Genomic DNA, 19,678 nt, shown 5'->3' with positions numbered 1-19,678 from the left:
TTTGCATTTTCTACATGGCTGGTTTTAAATACAGGTGGTAATTAATGACATAATTTAAAGTCTTAAGGTTTTCCTATCCCTGATTCATGTTCAGTGTGCAGAAAGGTGAGAAATACTTGGTGGTAGCCTCATGTAGCAAATTGCTGGCCTTGTTAATTTGGGAGTCACCTCAAAGTAAAGGGTGTTAGCTTGAGTTATTCGAGTCACGTTACAAAGAGATGATACCATGCAGAGATAGGAACATCAATGTACTGATTAGTTTTTGTCAATTCAACACAAGCTAGAGCTGTGTGGGAAGAGGGAACTACAATTGAGAAAATGTCTTTATCAGATTGGCCTATTGGCAATCCTTGGGGCAGTTTTTTATTATTATTAATGATTGATGAGGGAGAGTCCAACCCACTGTAGATGTGTAACTCCTAGTTAGGTGATGTTGGGTCGAATCAAAAATCAAGCCAAGCTAGCCATGAAGAGCAAGGCAGTAAGCATGGTTCTTTCATGGCCTCTGTTTTAGTTCCCGCCTCCAGATTCTTGCCTTGAGTTCCTGCGCTGACTTCATCTCATGATGAACTATAAGATATAAGATCAAATAGAGTTTTTCCTCTACAACTTGATTTTGGCCCCAGCGTTCATCAAAGCAACAGGAACCTGACTAGGACAGTCAGCCAGCCTAGGCACTGGGGTTCTGGGTTTTGTCTAACTCCTCTGCCACAGTCCAGCTATGTTACCTAGTTAAATACCTAGTGCTTTCCATCCCCAACCACTCAGCCCCTAGAAATGTAGGAAACTACAAAGTTAGGAAGACTTAGGTTTGAATCCTGTCATTGTAGTTGATTTTAGATATATTTTTCCTTGTAAGCTTTCATTTCATAAGAGTTGGGGTTATAATATCAAACCAGGGACAAGTTTGTAGTTTTGAGTGAAGCATGCATACATGGTTTCTGGCATATGTTAGGTATTAATAAGCAAAGCTTGCATTTCCTTTCTTCCCCGAGGCTTAGTTTTATCATCTATAAAATGAGCCAGTTGAACATAACATTTTCAGGCTTTACTGTTCTATTATTGCCATGATTACATTGTTGAGTAAACCCAGTAGCTGCTGGTGTGTCTTGAACAAGAAGTTGGGAAGTCTGGGACAGCAGACTTTCCTCTATGGTTGAGTCTGAGGGAAGACCTGCCCAGGGTAGATTAGGTGGATTTTTATTTGCATTCTGTTGTGTCTACAGATGGGTTGCTGATGGTAATCAGTTAACAGGGTATTAGTCAGCACTCTGTCTACTAAATAACAGAAAAACTGATTCAGGGACACAGTCCAGCTGGCAAAGTTATCTTTGGGGCAAAACCAAAGCACAGTGGACTGCTCTCCCTTCCTTCCAACTGTGTCTGACTATTAATTCATCATGAGAATCAATAATGCTTAGTATGGGTGAATGTTTATTTATTAAAATAATTAAATTAAAATTGAGAAACTAAAGGTAATCTGTGGACCTTTAGAATAAAAGCATACGCATTGGATGGTTCACCTATGTACATGAAAGGAATGCAAGCATATGTTCCAGGCTGTAGGAGCACCTATGTTAAGTGATGCTTAGGTTTGGTTTGGCTTGGCTTTATGATCTGTATTTTCTCTAACTCTTATGCATTGCATTGGTAGTAAGAAAAAAAATGGATTGTGAGTGTTGTAAGAAATTCCCATGGAGACCTAGGAAGGCTGTCTTGTAAGCAAATAATATACTGTCTAGTTCAAACTAAGTACAGAGAGTCTCCCCTTCCTCTGTGATAGTTTGCTGAGAAAGAAAGATTAAACGTTCCTTTAGGGAGCTCCCCCTGTAGTATAACTACATAAAGTGACTGTGGTGTCCATTCTTATCATACAACTCTTAAGGCATTCTGCCTTTGAACTTGAATTATGTGAACACTATAAATTTTATTTGTCTGCTCATAGTATCTGCACTGGTAAATTTGCTCAACCATAGAACATTGACCTAGAAGATGTGGTGAGGAGGATCAGAAAGTTAAAGGTTTGAATTACAACTTTATTTACACAGCTTTGGGGCCTTGAAAAGTTAGTTGATAATTGGAACATCTGTAAAATGGGATAATAGAATATAGAAGGGCCTGTGGATCAAATAGGACTATAAAGGCAATAATACTGAGGTCTCTATCCCCTTCATATTCCTTTGTAACCTCAGTGCACATATCCAGGCTGTTGAGTGAACTTGGGTTATGGGTTGTAGGGAGTTTGCAGTGTGCTCTGACTTTTTAAAGACAAAGATAAAGTCGGGCTAAGGTAAGTTGCATCTTCTTTGATCAACTTAGACACCAAACTGTTTAATTAATTAAGCAGAAGATCTTGCTACATTGGTCTACAACAAAATTAAGGTCTGTTTTTAGTCAGCTGTAGCAGAACCTCTTTTTCTCCTTCTCTGCAGTGTCCGTGACAAACTATAGTTCTACACGGTGAATGAGTTTGCATTATATTTTTATTTACTTGTTTCTTAGATGATCACCCTGGTGCCAACTCAGAACATTGCTTCTAATGAAAACCCAACCCTGAAATTGAAATTGTCTTGTCAACTGCAAACATGTGCTTCATATAGGTATTTAAAATGGGTTATTAATTTTCAGTATTAGTGCTAAAGAGAAGACTTTGTGTTTATGGTCCATGTTGTAATTTAGAGTGTTTTCCAGTCCTCAAAATAATATGAAAGGAAAGATTAAGATTCAGAAGAAATATAACTCAGAAACACGTGCAAACGATGTCAGTAAAGAATTTAAAAGAATTATTGTGCTATACTGAGTATTTTGGATTGCCTTCTGAGGTCTCTGTATCCAGATTTGTATCTATAGAACTTATTTCATATTGATGATTACATATATTGCTAGAGCCAACACATTCTATACATTCAATACACTCTAATTTCCTCCACTTTGATTCTCTTCTTATAATCCTTCTCTCGGTGAATAACTTCTAATACTCAAAGGTAACATCTGAGAATCTCTTTGTATAGCCACTCCCTCATGATCCAGCTGTCTTACTGTCACACATGTAGGGAGAATCTTGCTAATGATCCCAGATCCTTTTTTCTTCTGAACTCACCCAGTTTATTTGCTGTTCAGTTATGTTTGCATCACTGTAGTAGCCAGTGTTTCCCTGGCTTTGGGCTGTCTCCCCCATCAGTCCTCACATCTGTATCTGTGACCTTCATAATTACACATTGGAGCACAGACCCTCACTGTGCTGTGTTCTTTATTGAACTCAACATCTGTTTTGGACTTCCTTAGTTCAGCAAGCAAAGTCTTGAGTTCTTTGGTTTCTACCTACTGATCTACTCTTCTCTTTCAAGTCTGAATCTTTGCACTGTGACCAGTCCATCTATGCCCCTTGTAATAAACACAGGATTCTAACTGATCACTCTCTTCAGATGCCCATGCCTTATCACACATCACTTCATACTGCCTAGAAGATGCTTCATTGCCCTCACTAAATCCAACTGAAAGTCTTTGGTATTATCCTGGTTTTGCTCTTCTGATTGGGAAACAAATAATCTTGAAGGTCATTTCTATATTCAGACATAGTACTTCAAAGTCGCAGTTTAACATATTAATGCCCATTCAGGAGTTTTGCTCAAGTCTATGTGTCTAATGGCTCACTGGGAAATTATTAAACATATTGAAAATGGTACCAACTGTGAGCTACCATCCTTTCCACTGTTGCAGAGTCACAAGGGTGGTACTGCAAGTTTTCTTTCCTGCATTCTTTAAAAAAGATTTTTTTTGAGAAAACAGATTTGTTTGAGCAAATGAGGAGTGAGAATTCATCCCCCAGCACCTGTGAATTGTTTATGCTAATTGGGTCATGGCTGATGCTGAGTGTGGGCTGCATTTTAATCCACTCTTTCATATGCCGTATGTGGTAGTGGGCGTTATTAATTGATTGGAAGTGTTGTCTGTATTTTCATGTAATTTTCTTCCTTTCCATGCCTCATTATCTTGGGTTCTCTCTTCCTCTCATCCTCTGCTCAACACAGGAAATCTGAACCCCAATATGTTTAAGACAGATGGCTCCTAGGAGCAAGGTACCCCAAATATCAAGGACCTCAACAAAAGCTCCTTTGTGAGCAGGGCTGTTTTGTTCCAACGGCATGCTCAGAAGCTGGGGCTAGACTGCATGGTCCAATAATCTGTGGAACTAGAAGACTGGCTGTATATATATTTTCCCTCTTTATCTGCTTCCATTCTCACCTTTATACACAATGTTCTCTGTATTAAACATAGGTTGGGAGAGCCTGGGTGTGAGCAATTAGAGGTCTACATGGAGCACATGGAAAACCAGGGGAGGGCAGGCTTGGTCTTGTTTTGTCATCCATGAGTGAAGCACAGCATGCAACTTCCTTGCTTGACTTACAAAGAACAAATCCCCGCCCCATCCTTCAACAGGATTCTTTTGAGGGTGATGATCTGAGTGCCACAAAAGGATTTTGTAAAGCTTTCATATGAAACCCTTCTCTGAGATAGGTTCTAGAAGTTAGCATGCACATTACATGGGCAATGAACCAAGTAAAACATATGAAGGAATCACTATGTGGGTAGACAGGAGATGTGGCTTATATCACTGTGCAAGTGCTAGCTAGCAGGACTCTAAGGGGCAGACAGGAAGGTGTTAGTGTGATGAAAAGGGCCATAATCCACTTGGCAGCCATGCCTTAAATGGGCACTGGATTGACTTGTAGCCGTTGCTTGTGCCTCAGTCTTTCTGGAGGAAACCAGACCTCCTGCTTCAGGAATGAACCACAGGTGAGGTCTCAAGGGACAGGGATGGAGAAAGAACAGCCTCCCCCTAGATGAATGAGGGAGACTCTTACACAGATGACTGGCACTCCGTGAGCTGTTCTCACAGTGTATTTCTGGTAAGTGACTTCGATGAGTCTCTACAGCTTCCTCCACTGTGTCTGGTAGGAAACGGAAGTGTGAATGGTGGCTGCACTGAGAGACAATTGAACAAACTGTAAGGCCTCCCTGACTGGGTAGTAGAGATTATAAGAAGGGAAAGGGATCTCAGTTAGGGAAAGTCTGAACACAGAACATCCTTTGGATTGGTCTCAGGCAAGTTCAACACAAGGAAACGTAGGGTTCATCTGTTTCATAGCTACTTCTGGACAGAAGAAAAACTCAGTCGTTATAGACAATTATGCATTAAAATCTTCATTGCCTCTGGAAATCTAGTTTCAAAGTCTATACTTATTTAGTAATGTACCTAAACGTTCCTTGTAATATTTTCCTTTCTCTTTTGATTGTTTAAAATATTTCTTTTGTTTTATAACAGATACATTTGAGTTGAGGACTTCCTTTTATTTTCCACATCTTAATTCTTTCAATCATTCTTTTTATGCACTCTCCCCCTCAGTCTTAAAGTAGAAAGCTTTCTACTTTCAACTAAAGACTTTAAGACTTTAAAGGAGCTGGAGTAGGGGGGAGCAATGTTTTCCACATCTGGAAGTCTTAAGTCTTTTCTCTGAATCTAAAGTTTCTCCTTGAAAGTGTAGACTGAAGGATTCCTGTTCTACCAGGTCAATAGAGGAATTTAATAAATTGTAATGCTCTCATTATGCCAAGGATGGTGTTGCCCATCAACAAAATGGTATTCAAGGAGACTACTGCACTTGGGGTGGATGGAAGGCATTTAAGTAGTAGGCAGCAGCATTCGTGACTAATGGACAAACATACACACACATGCATAACACATTTAACCAAGAGATAATGACTAATTGACAAGAGCACACACACATACTCTACAGGTCCCATTTAACCTGTTATCCTCTCTTGGATTTGGAGCTAGCCAACCATTTCTATGAAGAACCCAAGGCTGCCATTTTCAGGAGTTGCTATGCCAAGTGTGTGGAGGAGTATGGGATAAAAATGAAATCCTGTACTATGACAGAGGCTAGAAACATCAGGAAAAACTCAGAGGGAGGTGATCCGGAAGCTAGGTCTTGCCTGAATCTCAGGAAAAGAAAGAATGCTATTAATTAACCGTTGCTAATGACTTGCAACTAATTGAGTGATACCAAATGTATTTGTCTAATGGGACCATGCTAAGAAATCCCAGAGGTACAAAGGTTAGATAGATGGAGTACACTTAACTGAAAACTAAAGATTCAAAAGCCAATGGTTCGGATGGATTTTGTGGGGGAGGGGAGCACATAACAAAAGGCAGAGGTGAGGGGGACTGCTCAGGGGGAAGGGTTGACAGAGGGGTCTCAGTGAATTTTTCTCTATTCCTAAAACAACCTGAAGAGAATCTGAGCAGCTCACTGTGGCATTCATCAGTTGTCAAAACTGGCATTTCCCTTTGTTGAACAAGACAATACAGACAAGAGAAAAGGTACTTTATGACAAGTACCAATGGCTTCAAATGCCATGAGTTATGTAAAACGATAAAAGAGGTGGATTGTCGTCAGGAGCCTTAAATGTGATTGTCTTGTGGCTTCAGTCAACTGACTTTTAATGTGTTGAAGGTAATTTAAATGTTCGGGAAAACTGATGGTCTTCAAGTTAAAAAGAGAAAAAAAAACAGAAGAGAGAAAGAAGTTCTAGCATAGTGGAAAGAACATGAGTGAGGTAGAGGTCACCTTCCCCACTCCAGTGTCCCGTTAGAAACTATGTGATTGGGGCACATGAAGGAATCACTCGAAGCCCCAACCTCCCCATTTGGGAAGTGTGATATGGCCATTAGCATTACCTTCATTCACCTCCTTGATTCTACCAACCTGGTCAGCTAAAAAGGCACCTCTTTCCAGGAAAGAACATTGAAAATAGCTTGGGCTTTGGAGTCTGGCATACTTCAGTCAGATCCTAGCTTTTCTGATATCGCAATGGATGGCCTTTCTCAAGGATCTTCAACTCATCACACACACACCACACACACACACACACACACACACACACACACACACAATTGAGGATGTCAGATGTCAAACTTGGTTGCTGTTTTTGAGGCACCAATTACATTGACAGTGTTTGAGACTCAATCTCCCACTAGGTCCCAGAACTCAGAAATTAGGTGAGATTATGCAGCAAGCCCCAGAGACCCCCATCTCTACATTCCCAATTATAGGAACACCATGTTCTCACATACACATGTGTCCTCAGACTTCAGTGGCAAGCACTTTTCTAAGTTTCCTCCCCAGCTCTCAATCCTAAGTGTTCTAATTTGCAACATGCACATAAATGTTGTAATTCCCATTTCCCAATGTTTCATTGAGGATGAACACATGCAATGAATAAATCTAGTGCAGTCTCTGATTTGTGTTCACTTCTTGAAGTCTATTGGTCACTTTGATGGTTTGAATCCATTTAAAAGAGATGACCTTGGGGGCTAAGTGTGTGGTTCAGTGGTTGAATGCTTGCATGTTCTATCTATCTCCATTGCCAATAGGAAATATGTATAATATATGATAGTTTGTAACACTTAACTATATATGTATTGCTAAGAAAGATATTCAGGCAAAAATAGCCACAGGGCAATTGTGTGTGTGTGTGTGTGTGTGTGTGTGTGTGTGTGTGTGTGTGAAATTTCCTGAGGTGTTTCTTATTTATAGAACACAGAGTGCTTTCTTTTTAAACTTTAGCACTAATTTTGTATAAAATATGTGGAGATGACCCATCATGGTAGAATAACCCAGAAGCCTGTTGGAATCTGGTTTTCTAGAGACCTGACCATTCAGATTCCGTTTCACTTAGTCTTGAGAGGGTCTTGCGTGATGTTCATTTCAAACACAAAGTCTCACGATACTCCTTTTGTTAAAGTTTAAAAATGTCCCTTTTAGTTCAGTTGGGCACTGTAATATCACAGAGCCTGAAGCTGAGGGTGCGTGTATCACTGTCAGAACCTAAAGCAGGGTGAACCTGAATTATGGTACTACTTTGAAGTCATATGTACCTCCAGTTTCCAGGACCTTCCTTTTGAGTGACAGGTGGCCTTCACAGAGTTCCCTCTGTGTTGCCAGTATTTTCTGGAGGTAAAGAACTCCCCAGCTAGCCAGAAGAGCATCATCTGCCTCCGGGAGACAACCAGCAGGCCTGTGGGCTTCACTGCTCCCACCCTGTTCTCCACAGCATATCGTGCTTTTGATACCAGAATTCCAAGTCAGTTCATCTTCCCCAATGTGTGCTCACATCAAAGATAAAAGGATGCTGGAGAAAACAAGCTGTTCCATCAGCAGAACAGGGCATGGATTTGACAATTCAGGAACTTCCAAAGGTACTTTGAAAAGCTGAGGACTTCTTTTTACCCTTCTTTTAAGAAATTTTCCTAGACTATTCTTATGTTAACTAACAAAAATGTCCTCCTCTGTTTTGGAACAGGATGTTTTCGTTTTTCATGAAAAATTAAACAAAAATACCTATCAGTCAGAAAAAAGCATGCTTTTAAAACTATTGCTTTAGATAGACATTTTGTCTATAATTGATTTCGAAGGTGTTATTTTTCTAGAATTTTGTGAATAGTGTATACAATGGAGTAAATCACATAGGAAAGGAAGAAGGGGAACCCTCAGATTTTTTCTTTCCTCAATAAAGAATTTATATCTCTGAGAGTACTTGTTCAATTTTTAGAAATAGCCAAAGGCAACAAACACACAACAGCCTAGCCAATCAGGTTTTCAGTAACCCAAGCTCTGTATTGTGAACTCTGTGTTTAACTTCCAGTTAGACCACTTTAGTAGAGGACATCACATCCAGGCTTTTAGACCTTTCTCCTACCACTCTACACTGGGCTAGTCTGGTGGATAGAGAGCTACCTGGGGTGAGATAGATCCTCTTTGCCCTACATGTCTTCAATAAGAAGCAGCTGTCACATAGGCCTCCTTCCCCTGGTGCTCAGAGTCTTCACATGGATTCAATATAGGTTTCAATCATACACTGGAAACATGAGTGTTCACTGTGGAAATAGGGTTGCAGGCTGTCACCCACTCACCATTCATCTGGAACCTTTCAGGAGGCCACGGGGTTTGGTGTATTGGAAAGACTCAGTATCCATGCAAAGTGGACAAAAGCTACTGCAGGGGAGCTGGGTCACTGGAGTGAGAAGTTCCAAGTCCCAGTGGAGGCAGAGCTCCTGACAGCAGAAGACTCCGTGGTGATGGTTCTAGGTGTTGGGGGATCTGGGACCACGTTTTAAGGTGAAGTAAAAGCGTAGGTGGGGTTATACACCACAGCATACTTTTACCATTTCTGAAGTTTGTCTTATTGTATGTTCTTCTGGGACAAGACACAAAATCTTAGTGACTTTGTGTTTACTGAACATTCATTCTCCATCTTCCCCTTCCCCCTTTCTGTGTGTGTGTGTGTGTGTGTGTACACGTGTGCGCGCACGCAATGTGAATGCATATGTGTATGCTATGCTTGCCTCTCACTAGAAATAGGACTTGCTGTAAGTTACGATTGCTTATTGACTGTCTTGTGGACTCTCAATCAGATATCTGTTTTATTGATTCAATAATGTGCAGTGTCTTATATAGCAGATGCTGTTTTAAGTACTTTAAAACCTGCCTCATTAATGAGATTAAGAACTTAGAAATCTGTCACTGTTGTCAGTTAGCAAAAGGCTATGTGAATTGATTTTTAAATACCGGTCTTTAGAGAGGGATACTGGCTCGGTCACCATTCCTGTCACTCCTGTTTAACTGCAAACTCTGAGACCTCAGGAACACCTAGATTTCTGATCTGGGGATCCTGGCCTAACTGATGTTGGGGCAGCCCACTCTGATCTGCAAATCTAGGATTCCTAGATTGGGATAGCATCCTCCTCACCCACAGGCACATGTGATCCAAAGGAGAAGCCATAGCTTATGCTGCCACCTCCCATGTGTTTCCCAGCTATTCCAGCTCTGGAGCCTAAACCACCGTCACTGCTGGTGACAATTCTGACCACTCCACCCCCAGAGCTCCATCTGCTGCAGCTACCAGGCTGCCTGTAATCCTCAAACCTCCTACACACCCTGCCTGCTCTCCTTTCATAAAAGCCAAGAGTCCATCATCTTCAAGACAAAGTGAACAGGCAGCTTTACCCTCCACAGCCAACTATTGCTTCCTTTCTTGATCTACAGCTCAGGTGGATGAGCCTGCCATGGAACACGACTCAGAATGGAGTGCAGTGGGGCAGATGTGGAAGTGTGGAAAGTCAGGTCCCATGACGGTGACGGTGGAAGCCCCTCTCTTCCTTCTTCTAGCTCCACACCTACTTCTAGCTGCCAGCCTACTTGTAGATCCAGAACAAGCTGGTGATGTTAACTAGCCTCCCGCCCTTCTCCCTAGCAACACTCTTAGACCTCTTAAAGTGACAGAGAATAGCAATGCTGTCTCCTGCCTCTTAGAGGATGGGTATTTGCCATGGTATTATTTTTGCCAAATTATGCTGTGCCGCTGAGTCTGCTCCCCCAAACAAACCCTGCAGATAATATCCAGCCTCTCTTAACTTTAAGAGCACAGGCTCACACCCAGAAAATAGAAAAGGAGTCTCATAAGCCCTCAAGATTCTGCAAGCCATGAGCAACGCACAAGAAATCCCTAAAAACACTAGGAAAAATCAGGGAGGATTATTATCAGTGCCCCAGACGAGCTTCCTGTCGTGCAACAGTGAAAGATGCCAGGATTGCAGCACAGCCGATCTCATTTTTGTCTCTGCTTTGTGGCTTCCAACTACTTTCCTGTTTAAATAAGAGCCCTGTCCTCCTTCCCAGTATGCCACCTGCATGCTCTGTGGCATAGCCATCATTTGAATGAACATCTTTAAAATGTTATAAAGAACACAAACTATGATTTTAAAAAATCTATCCATCAAGAGGACGAAACACTTGACATTCTTTTGTTACTTTACCGATGGCAAAAATTCTAAATGGAACCTGGGGACAGGAGAGCAAATATGCTAGAGCCAGATCAACTACCGTGAACTAGGTAATGAAAACACACTTCACAGGAGTGGGTGGAGACCCTTGAATGTGCACTGAGGATTCTCTAGGCAACAACCCAGAGCACTGAGGATAGATAAGGCAGCAACACAAGTGGCACACTTATCTCAGAAGCCCATTATCCAGCCGGATGGCACTCAGCCAGGTCAGGGTGCCCGAGGATCTCCACCAGTGCAATAGCTGCCTGCCTAAAATTTCTATGGAAAAATGCATCCCTCAATCCTTTTAGGCATAAGCTCTGGACTCAAGGAGCTGGGGATCATCTTCTAACATAACCCTCAGAGGTATGCACCCCAACACTTGTTAACACCCCCAAGATGAGTGGATTTATTTAGTCTGTGCTGAAATTTCAGCAGCACTTTGGTAAATGTTATCAATTTGAAAATATTAACTGATGGCCTTTTAAGACAGCGCTCAAACTGTTGCAGCTGCTGCTGCTGCTGCTGCACTGTTTACAACAAAGCAGCCCAATGGTGAGGGGCTCCCCTCTTTTCCACTTGTTACCTTGAGCTCCTTGACTGTAGAAGAATCTTTGTGCTGACTCCACATCCAAGAGTCTATGAGCAGACTCCACGTCCAGAAAATAATCCATTTTAGGATAATCCATCTTCGATGTTTAAAACAGGATTTTGAGAGAAGCTAATCACGTAGATATCTATAAAGAGAAAAAAAAAAAACCTCACAGTATTTCAGGCTGTCAAGTGTGTCTATTCTTTCTTTTTTTTTAAAGAGTACTCTATTATCATATGCTAACATTTGACTGACATTTCAAATTTCAAAGCCCCCATTGCCAGAGCCTTTGTATTGTATGAGAAGATGCAACCTTTAGTTAACATTGATTAAAAATAATATATTCTACATGGGAATAAAAAGAAAAAAATAACAATCCAGGTTAAAGAGAAGTAACATACTGTTTTCTCCTTGCTGTATATTAGCTGACACAAGGTATACTTTTAAATTCATCTACTTCCAGGTTTTAAAAGTCTGACCAATATATGACATTAGAAAGTGTCATTCATCCTACAGGTTGCTCTTACATTGATCCAGGGGCTTCTAGTAAGAGAATCCCCTGGGAATCCGAGCCTTCTCTCCTAGATACCTTGCATTACAGGGTGGCTCATTTGCTGTACAGGTATCTTGAATTCCTTACTCTTTCGCCATTCCCTTCAGCAATCTATGCTACCAGCTCATCTGCCTAAGCCCCATATAGTATAAGCTGCTTTGTTACAGAAGTGCGGCTCGTGCAGCAGTGAGAAACATCATAGATTTGCAATGTTTCCCATAGCATGCACTAGCAGGGCATGAAAACCAGCTAGTCCTTTCTCATGCAGCCCATGGAGTTTCCCCCTGATACTGGCACAGACGAGCTACCTCTATTTCTGCACTATTATATTATTAAGGAGAAGCAAGACAAAGTCCTTAAGATCAGGAAGCTAAAGCAGTCACTCGCTTTCTAAGACTACACACTCTCATCTAAGAAACCAAGTCTGGTAAGGTGAAACTTTTTTAAAAATAGCAAAAGGTACCCCAACAGCAAATTATACTTACTGCAAAAAGCAACCCCGTAAAGTCAAAGGCTGTCGATAGTCCAAATGAGCAGTTTCAACCAGCTGCCTTTGATCTTACTAAATAGTCCCAGCACAAGTAAACAGTTTTGATTATCTGATTAGATCAGTGATGAATAATATATTCTGTCCACTGGACTTGCTCTATCAGATAAAATGGTCAGAACATGTTACCTTAGCAACAGAAGGTGACGCCAGCTCCAGCCCCTCCACTCCCTCCTCTGCAAAGGAAGGAAATTGCCACTCTCCCATGTAAAACTTTGGCAGGGAACCATCCAAATCTACATGTCGATTTTACATCATCCAGGGCCATTCACAGCCTACTCTCCCATCTCTTGAGTGGAGAGATCTCACATTTATTTAAAAATCAGAATTATGGTTTAATAATCTATTTTTTACAATCTCAAATTCCAGTCTGCTTTGCAGCTAGAACAGCGTAAAATGGTAAATGATTAAACAGTGGAAAAGACTAAGCTGTCTGGACCACGTTGGGGCACCTATCCTTACGTTATTGCTGAATGGGGCAGGAGGATGAAGAAAGGCCCTTTAATTGGCAACATGTTCGACATTCCCATTATAATTAATACACAGAAACAGTCACCAGCATCTATGCTGAAAATAACTCTTTCCTTCTGTGAATCCGTCCCTAGGAACAGCGTAAAATGCTGTCTGAAATTTCCCAGATTTTGAAAGATGCACAGATCAGATGGGAGGCAAGCCCCTAGCCCACCAAAGGCAAGGTAGCCAGAGACACACACAGGGAAGATTGTCAAAGTTAGAAGACAGTCACTCACCAGCACTTGTCCTTCTTCAACAGGATGCCGCCACCGATGGAGAGCAGAAAGCAAGCTGAGCAGGGCTGCTGAGCCTGAAAGCCCAACGAACAGCTTCTAATTTTCCCTTCAATCTCCAGTCAAGAGCACAGAGTGGAGGGCAATGATGGATCTGCCGGTTTTATATTGTGATGAAATGCTACCCCCCAAGATGGGATCTGAGTGGGGCTGCTCTTTCGAACACATTAGCCTGCTAATTTAAGAAAATTGAAAGGTTTTGTTTTACCATCTTTTATGTGTTCTTTTCTGCTACCCCCTCAATTTAATTTGCATTTAAAATGATTCTCCTGTCTCCTAGGCTCTACAAGGTGCAGAGTACTTTCTAATCCTGAAGGCTGCCCCAGTGGGGTTTGGTGCACTGCCACCTTCCTTTAGAGCTGCCAAACGAGGTGGGCAATTAAAACTGTGAGCTGCTTTCTGGAGAGAAATGCAGAAGGCCAGTTGGGTTTTACACTTCCTCTTTCTGTCTCTGCGTGACCAGATCTTCAAAATGCCTCAATGATTCCTCTTTTCTGAATGCCACAGAATCATCTCAATGGCAAAAAGCAGCTTTGGTTGGGTCCCCCACGTCAGTTTGATATCCTCAGTGTCACATTCCCTGGGAAGACTTGCAGGCATGAGACTTGGAGATGTGCTCATAAAAGCTATGATGATAACCAAGTCATGTTCCAGTGTGTGTTTTCTGCAACCTTCTTCCACTTAGTATGGACTTAGCAGAAGTGACAATTAGTAGAGTGTAGTATGTAGCGTCAGGATGGGTAGTTAAGACAGGAGACACAATGTTTACAAAGACTTGAAAGAAAGATCACCAGACTCCCCTTGCCCCAGTACACAGCACAGCAAAGGGACAAGTGAGTGTCTGTTAACTTTGAGTTTCCTCTATTTGTGTCTTTCATGCTCTCTTGCCTTTGGTGGCTTAGGGGGTTGCCCCCAGAAGAGGAACCAGGAAATGCTTTGCTGACTGTTTTGTGGGTCAATAATGGGGTAGGTTCTCCCATCACATCTGAGCAAACCGTGTACCAAGTTAGTGCTGCAGCCTGTTACAAGAACAAAGTGGAATGACCAATCAAATGGCCTTGTCAGTTCAGTCTCTGAATGTGCGAAGCTCTTCTCAGACCCCAGACCTTAGGTCTTTAAGGTTGAATACCTGTACAGCCCTCAATAGAGACAGGTGAACACTTGACATTTACAAAAAGAGAAAGCTGTCTTCTGGTTCCCTTCACTTACAGTAGGGTGTGGGCGACAGGTTCTAACCCTCTATTGTGCTTCTACTGAAATTATAATGACTCATAGGTGAGAGAGACACAGGGGAAGGGAGAGTGGAGAGAGACAGGAGGGAGAGAGATTAAGCTGAAAAACATCAGATACTGCGGTAAGTGTAAATGAGCCTGTGATGGAAGAAGGCAATGCTAAACTGGACATTTGAAAAATGTTCCTGAGACTTAAAGTAGGTGTGGGAATCAGTATTTTCTAGAGAACTGACCAAGCAAAGGAAACGTGAAGTGTTCTCTCTCTATAACATGCTGGGGCAGGAAAGATGATCTGGCTGCTTAAAGCACTTGCTGTTCCTGCATTTAGGACCTGAGTTCAAACCCCAAGAGCCTATTAGAAACCAGGTGTGGTAATGCACGCGTGTAAACCCAGTGTTTCTAAAGTGAGATATAAAGTGGAGACATGAGGATACCTGGGAACTTTTAGGCCAGATAGCCTGGCATTTACAGCAGCAAGCAACAAAGGTCCCAGCTTCAAACAGGAGAGACCGTGCTGACACCTGGAGTTGTCCCCTAACCCCCACAGGTATGCTATCTCTGTCTGTCTGTCTGTCTGTCTGTCTGTCTGTCTGTCTGTCTGTCTCTCTGTCTCTCTCTCTCTCTCTCTCTCTCTTGCCCTTCCCCAATGAAATGGTGGGAGTGATGTGAAAGGGCTGTCATTGTAAAAGGCAGGTGGAATTTTAACTTTTAAAAAAGCAATGGTTTGGAGAGGGAATGATTGTTTACTCACAAAAAGGGTTTTTATAAATAATCATTATATTTTCAAAGCAAGCTCTAACCAGTTTCTGAAACTGACATCATTATCATCATCATCTTCTTCTCCTCCTCCACCTCCTCTTCTCCTTCTTTTGTGAGATAGGATTTCTGTGTAGCCCTGGCTGTCCTGGAACTTTCTTTATCAACCAGGGTTTCCTGGAACTCAAATATCTGCCTACCTCTGCCTCCCCAGTGCTAGGATTAAAGCTGTGTGCTACCATACTTGGCTCTCAAATAGATTTTCAAAATCTAGTTTAATTGTTTGGGGAAACACAGATATAGATCATGTACAGGAGCATGCATGTAATGAAATAATCATAATTATTATTGTTCATATGATGCTGGGGATCAAACCAAGGATTGGCAAGTGCTCTACGACTGAGTTATGTCCCTACATCTTGGTTTGTTGAGCTGTGTAGTTCAGGCTAACTTGAAACCCTGTATAGCCTAGGTTGAGCTTGAGTTCCATATAGCCTAGACTAGCCTTGAACTAATGATTCTCCTGTCTTATTCTCCAGGGTTTGTGGATAATAGGAATCACCACCATATCCAGCTAGAAATTTTTTTGTAAAAGTGAGCAAACAGCAATTCTCAAAAAGCAATGTCAAAGTCATAACCTGTTCAGCTCAACTGTATTTTTATAACTTCTACCTGTTTAAAAGCACCGCTAATTCCATTGTATGTCATACCATCATTGTGACATACAAGAAAATCAGAGTAGGTGGTGATGTCCCAGGATAACATGCATGAAGAACTACACTGTTTAACTGAAAAACATCCCCAAGTTCAAGCTAAGTCAGACAATGCCAATGTATCTATGTGACCTGTAGGTAAAAGAAATCAAGCCATATGAAAGTATAGGAATGTGGGGCTAAAACCACCTGGATTTGGTTGTACTTATCTTTTTGTTTCCAGGTGGTGATAAGAAGATAGATCTGCAACGCATATGAAAAGTGAAGAAGTATGGACTTGATTTGAAATAGAGATAGCTTCCAAGTATGGAATCTAGGCACAAGGGAAAATGTCAGCTGTGTTAATTTACATTTTGTGTTTACTGTCTCCGTCTATTGATGCTGTGAGAGGCAATTATTCAGAAATAGAAGACCACAAGCAAGGAACTTGTTATTCTTATATTTTTGGTTGTGAGCCTAGCCTTTAACGTCTGAGCCATCTCTCCAGCCCAGTAACTTGTTATTCTTATACCATCTGATTTCTCCTTGGTGGTTTCCGGTAAGGTTTGCTAGCTGAGGTTCTTCTCATTTATAATTGCACAATTACCTTACTTGTGTCTTCTCACTATATTGTAGAACTCTCTAGAAGACCCTGTTTAGACTACATGAAATTCTGCTTTCTGCCTGAATGAAATGTTGGGGACATTTCTCTTTGGATAATAAACCATCTCATGTAGTGAGATATCCACCCTGCCTGTAACTGTTACGTGACATCTGGTGCCCAACGTGGACAAATGCACTGGACCTACAGAGGCCACACATCATGGCTGGCACCAGATGTTGTATGGGACTCAGGATTCACTAGAATCAATACAGGTTAAGTGAAGTTTATTTGTGGAGAATGCACTTACCATGAAATAGATAACTGCCATGTGTTCCCTCTCCAAGGATCCACCCAGGCTGCTCTCCATGACACAACCAGAAGCAACAGAGAGCTCACCTGTCCCCAGACCTAAACCCACTTCCATCATGTCTACACTGGTGACCATGCCCACACAGGCATGGTCTGCTTTACAGGCACAGGCTGGGTGGGTATCTCACTACAATCTAAACCTAACTTGGAAATATTAGGATCTCTCTTCAAGTAAAGTAACGTCCTGGATATCTTGGGAGAGTACTTAGGGTGAAGCCTTAGGTAAAATGCTAGTTTGCTCAGGATATGTGGGAAATTGGTTCCAGATGTACTATTTGCATATAACCTACACACATTCCCTTGTATACCTAAATTTTCCCTAGGTAACCCATAACACCTAATACAGTGCACATGTTATGTAATAATCAGTATACATTATTGCCTAAAGAGTAATGGCAAGAAGAACATTTGTACATATTTGGTACAGTTGCAGTTTTTCATTAAATGTTTTGACCTGTGGTTTGTTGAATCAGAGATGAGCCCATAGATACATAGGCTATCTGTACAGAAAGTTTTATCCATTTTTATTGAGTTGACCCCCAAATAGGTACAGTTCAAGAGCAGAAGTTTGGAGATAGGGAGATGACTCATTAGGCGACGTACTTGTGAAGATTGGAGTTTGAACCTTTAGTGCCCATGTAAATTCTGGGTAGTCATGGTAGCCCATCTGTAATCCCAGCATGTGTGAGCCAGAGACCGGGGATTCCTGCAACAACATGGCCAACTAGACTGATTGGTGATCTCTTGGTTCAAGTTAGGGACCCTGTCTCTGTACGTCAGGTGGAGAATGATCTAGGAAGGTACCAGATGTCAACTTCTGGCCCCCGCAACTTGTATGCACATGTACATGTATGTATATACAAAGATGTGTACTCATACGCGTGTGATAGGCATGCACAGGTACAGAGGGGAGCGAAAGGATAGTGGTTCATCTCTGTTTGGCAAATCATTCTCTCACATCTTAAGCTTTGACTCATGAGAAATCTTTCTATTATTTTCTCATTAAGTCCTGTACATACTGGAAGACCAAGTTTACTCTGTGGGTTTGAAAGAAAGAAAGGAAGAAAGGAGGAAAGAAAGAAAGAGAGAGAGAGAGAAAGAGAGAGAGAGAAAGAAAGGAAGTAAGGAAGGAAGAAAGGAAGGAAGGAAGGAAGGAAGGAAGGAAGGAAGGAAGGAAGGAAGGAAGACATGGAGTTGGAAGGGAAGAGTGGTGGTGGGGACAGAACTGGAGGAGAGGCAGTGAAGGAGACCTCGATCACACATTATATACATTTGTGAAATTCTCAGCCAATGAAAAAGAACAGCCTGTCATCAAACAGCCTGGTTCTGCAAGCATTTTATCTGAGGCTTTATCCATATGAAATTTTCCCTGGAAGAAGAAATACTTTCAGCCACCATCAGTTATTTTTACATAAGAGCAAATTAATTTCTACTGCTGTTTTGGGAGGAAGGTTTGATAATAGTTGGAAGCTAAAATAAAAAGGCATGGAATTAAGACAGAGAAAAAGAACTTCTATATCGAGTATCTTAATTTTATTTCACACAGGCCCATGATTATATTTGAGGGACTTTATATAACATGTTAGCATTTGTCTGCCAGAAGAGACTATTGACTTTGTAAATGTCACAATTAGGATTATGGCTTGAAGATATCTGGATGGTCCAGAGGCAGAAAAAGTATACTTTCCCCCCAGATTTTATTACTACTTAAAATGTGGTGGATGCGGATGTGGGTGTGAGTATGGGTGTGGCTGTGGGTGTGGGCGCCTGTTTGCAAGTGCACATGAGTAGAGGCCAAAAGTGGGTGTCAGGTCACCTAGAGTTGGAGTTATGAGTGATGGTGAACTTCCCAATAAGTGTGCTGGAAACCAAACTCTGGTCCCCTGCAAGAACAGTATCCATTGTTAATTATTGAGCCATCTCCAGCCCCAGAGGCAGACTCTTAAATCTTATTCAAGCACATTAATTTTATTGAAGAGTCTTCCTTGGGCTGTCCTCTCTTGGGGCTGCCCTATGAAGTGCCACCCCAGAGAAACTGACGTGGATGTTATGGATGAGTCCGGGACTCAGCAGGGCAAGTGTTTTGGCTCTTCTTTCTACTGCTGCTTCTAAAAATAACCATCTCCCTCTGTGACTACTTTGGAGAAAACTCAGTTCAAAGCATAAATAACATGAGTTCAAATGCCATCTTTCCCTCTGCCAAAAAGATTCTGCTATGTTCATCTTGCTTGTGATATGCAAATCTCTCTACTTTGCAGAAAAAATAGCCAGAAATCATATCTAGATCAGTATCTGTAGATACTGGTCTAAAGTACGAAAGTGGGGAAATGCTGAGTTGAGAAAATGAGAAATGTCAAGGATCTCTACTGACCACAGCTCCCTATTCTCTAATTCTGAAGCTATGGAAATGGACATCTAGTGACAGATGTGTTGGCAGTGACAGTCTTTGAAACATGAGTTTTAGGCTACATACAATAGTTGACTTCCATTAGTTATGAAATCACAGTGCCCTGGATTCTCTGTCTATTTTCAATTCTCTTGGAGGGGGAATAAAAATTAATCACAAGTTAAATTGCATTTTCCTATTCTTAAGACTCAAGATAGAAACTTAAAAACATCAAAAGACTCATTGAAGGAAG

At 41.5% G+C, this 19,678-nt stretch overlaps 1 protein-coding gene and 1 long non-coding RNA gene across 8 annotated transcripts in view; one reads left to right on the top strand and one right to left on the bottom strand.

Annotated features, from left to right (window-relative positions):
- Phactr1 (phosphatase and actin regulator 1) overlaps window positions 1-13,482 on the bottom strand; it is a 463,994-nt gene extending 450,512 nt beyond the window's left edge. The window contains exons 1-2 of one of the 7 annotated variants that reach the window (XM_013110659.3): window positions 13,330-13,482; window positions 11,475-11,625 (exon numbers count right to left, since the gene is read on the bottom strand). In XM_013110659.3, coding sequence (XP_012966113.1) covers window positions 11,475-11,577 — 103 coding nt within the window. In that variant the 5' untranslated portion in view covers window positions 11,578-11,625; window positions 13,330-13,482. The other 6 variants (XM_013110663.3, XM_013110665.3, XM_005066357.4 and 3 more) reach the window with 6 other exon arrangements.
- Window positions 13,442-14,028, top strand: LOC121143630. The gene is made up of 2 exons (XR_005880897.1): window positions 13,442-13,582; window positions 13,667-14,028. It is a non-coding gene; the product is annotated as an uncharacterized LOC121143630 (long non-coding RNA).
- Window positions 14,029-19,678: the final 5,650 nt, after the last annotated feature.

This window comes from Mesocricetus auratus, unplaced genomic scaffold, assembly GCF_017639785.1.
Source record: "Mesocricetus auratus isolate SY011 unplaced genomic scaffold, BCM_Maur_2.0 Super-Scaffold_100013, whole genome shotgun sequence".
Classification (NCBI taxonomy): domain Eukaryota; kingdom Metazoa; phylum Chordata; class Mammalia; order Rodentia; family Cricetidae; genus Mesocricetus; species Mesocricetus auratus.
This window is presented reverse-complemented; position numbering and strand designations above follow the sequence as displayed.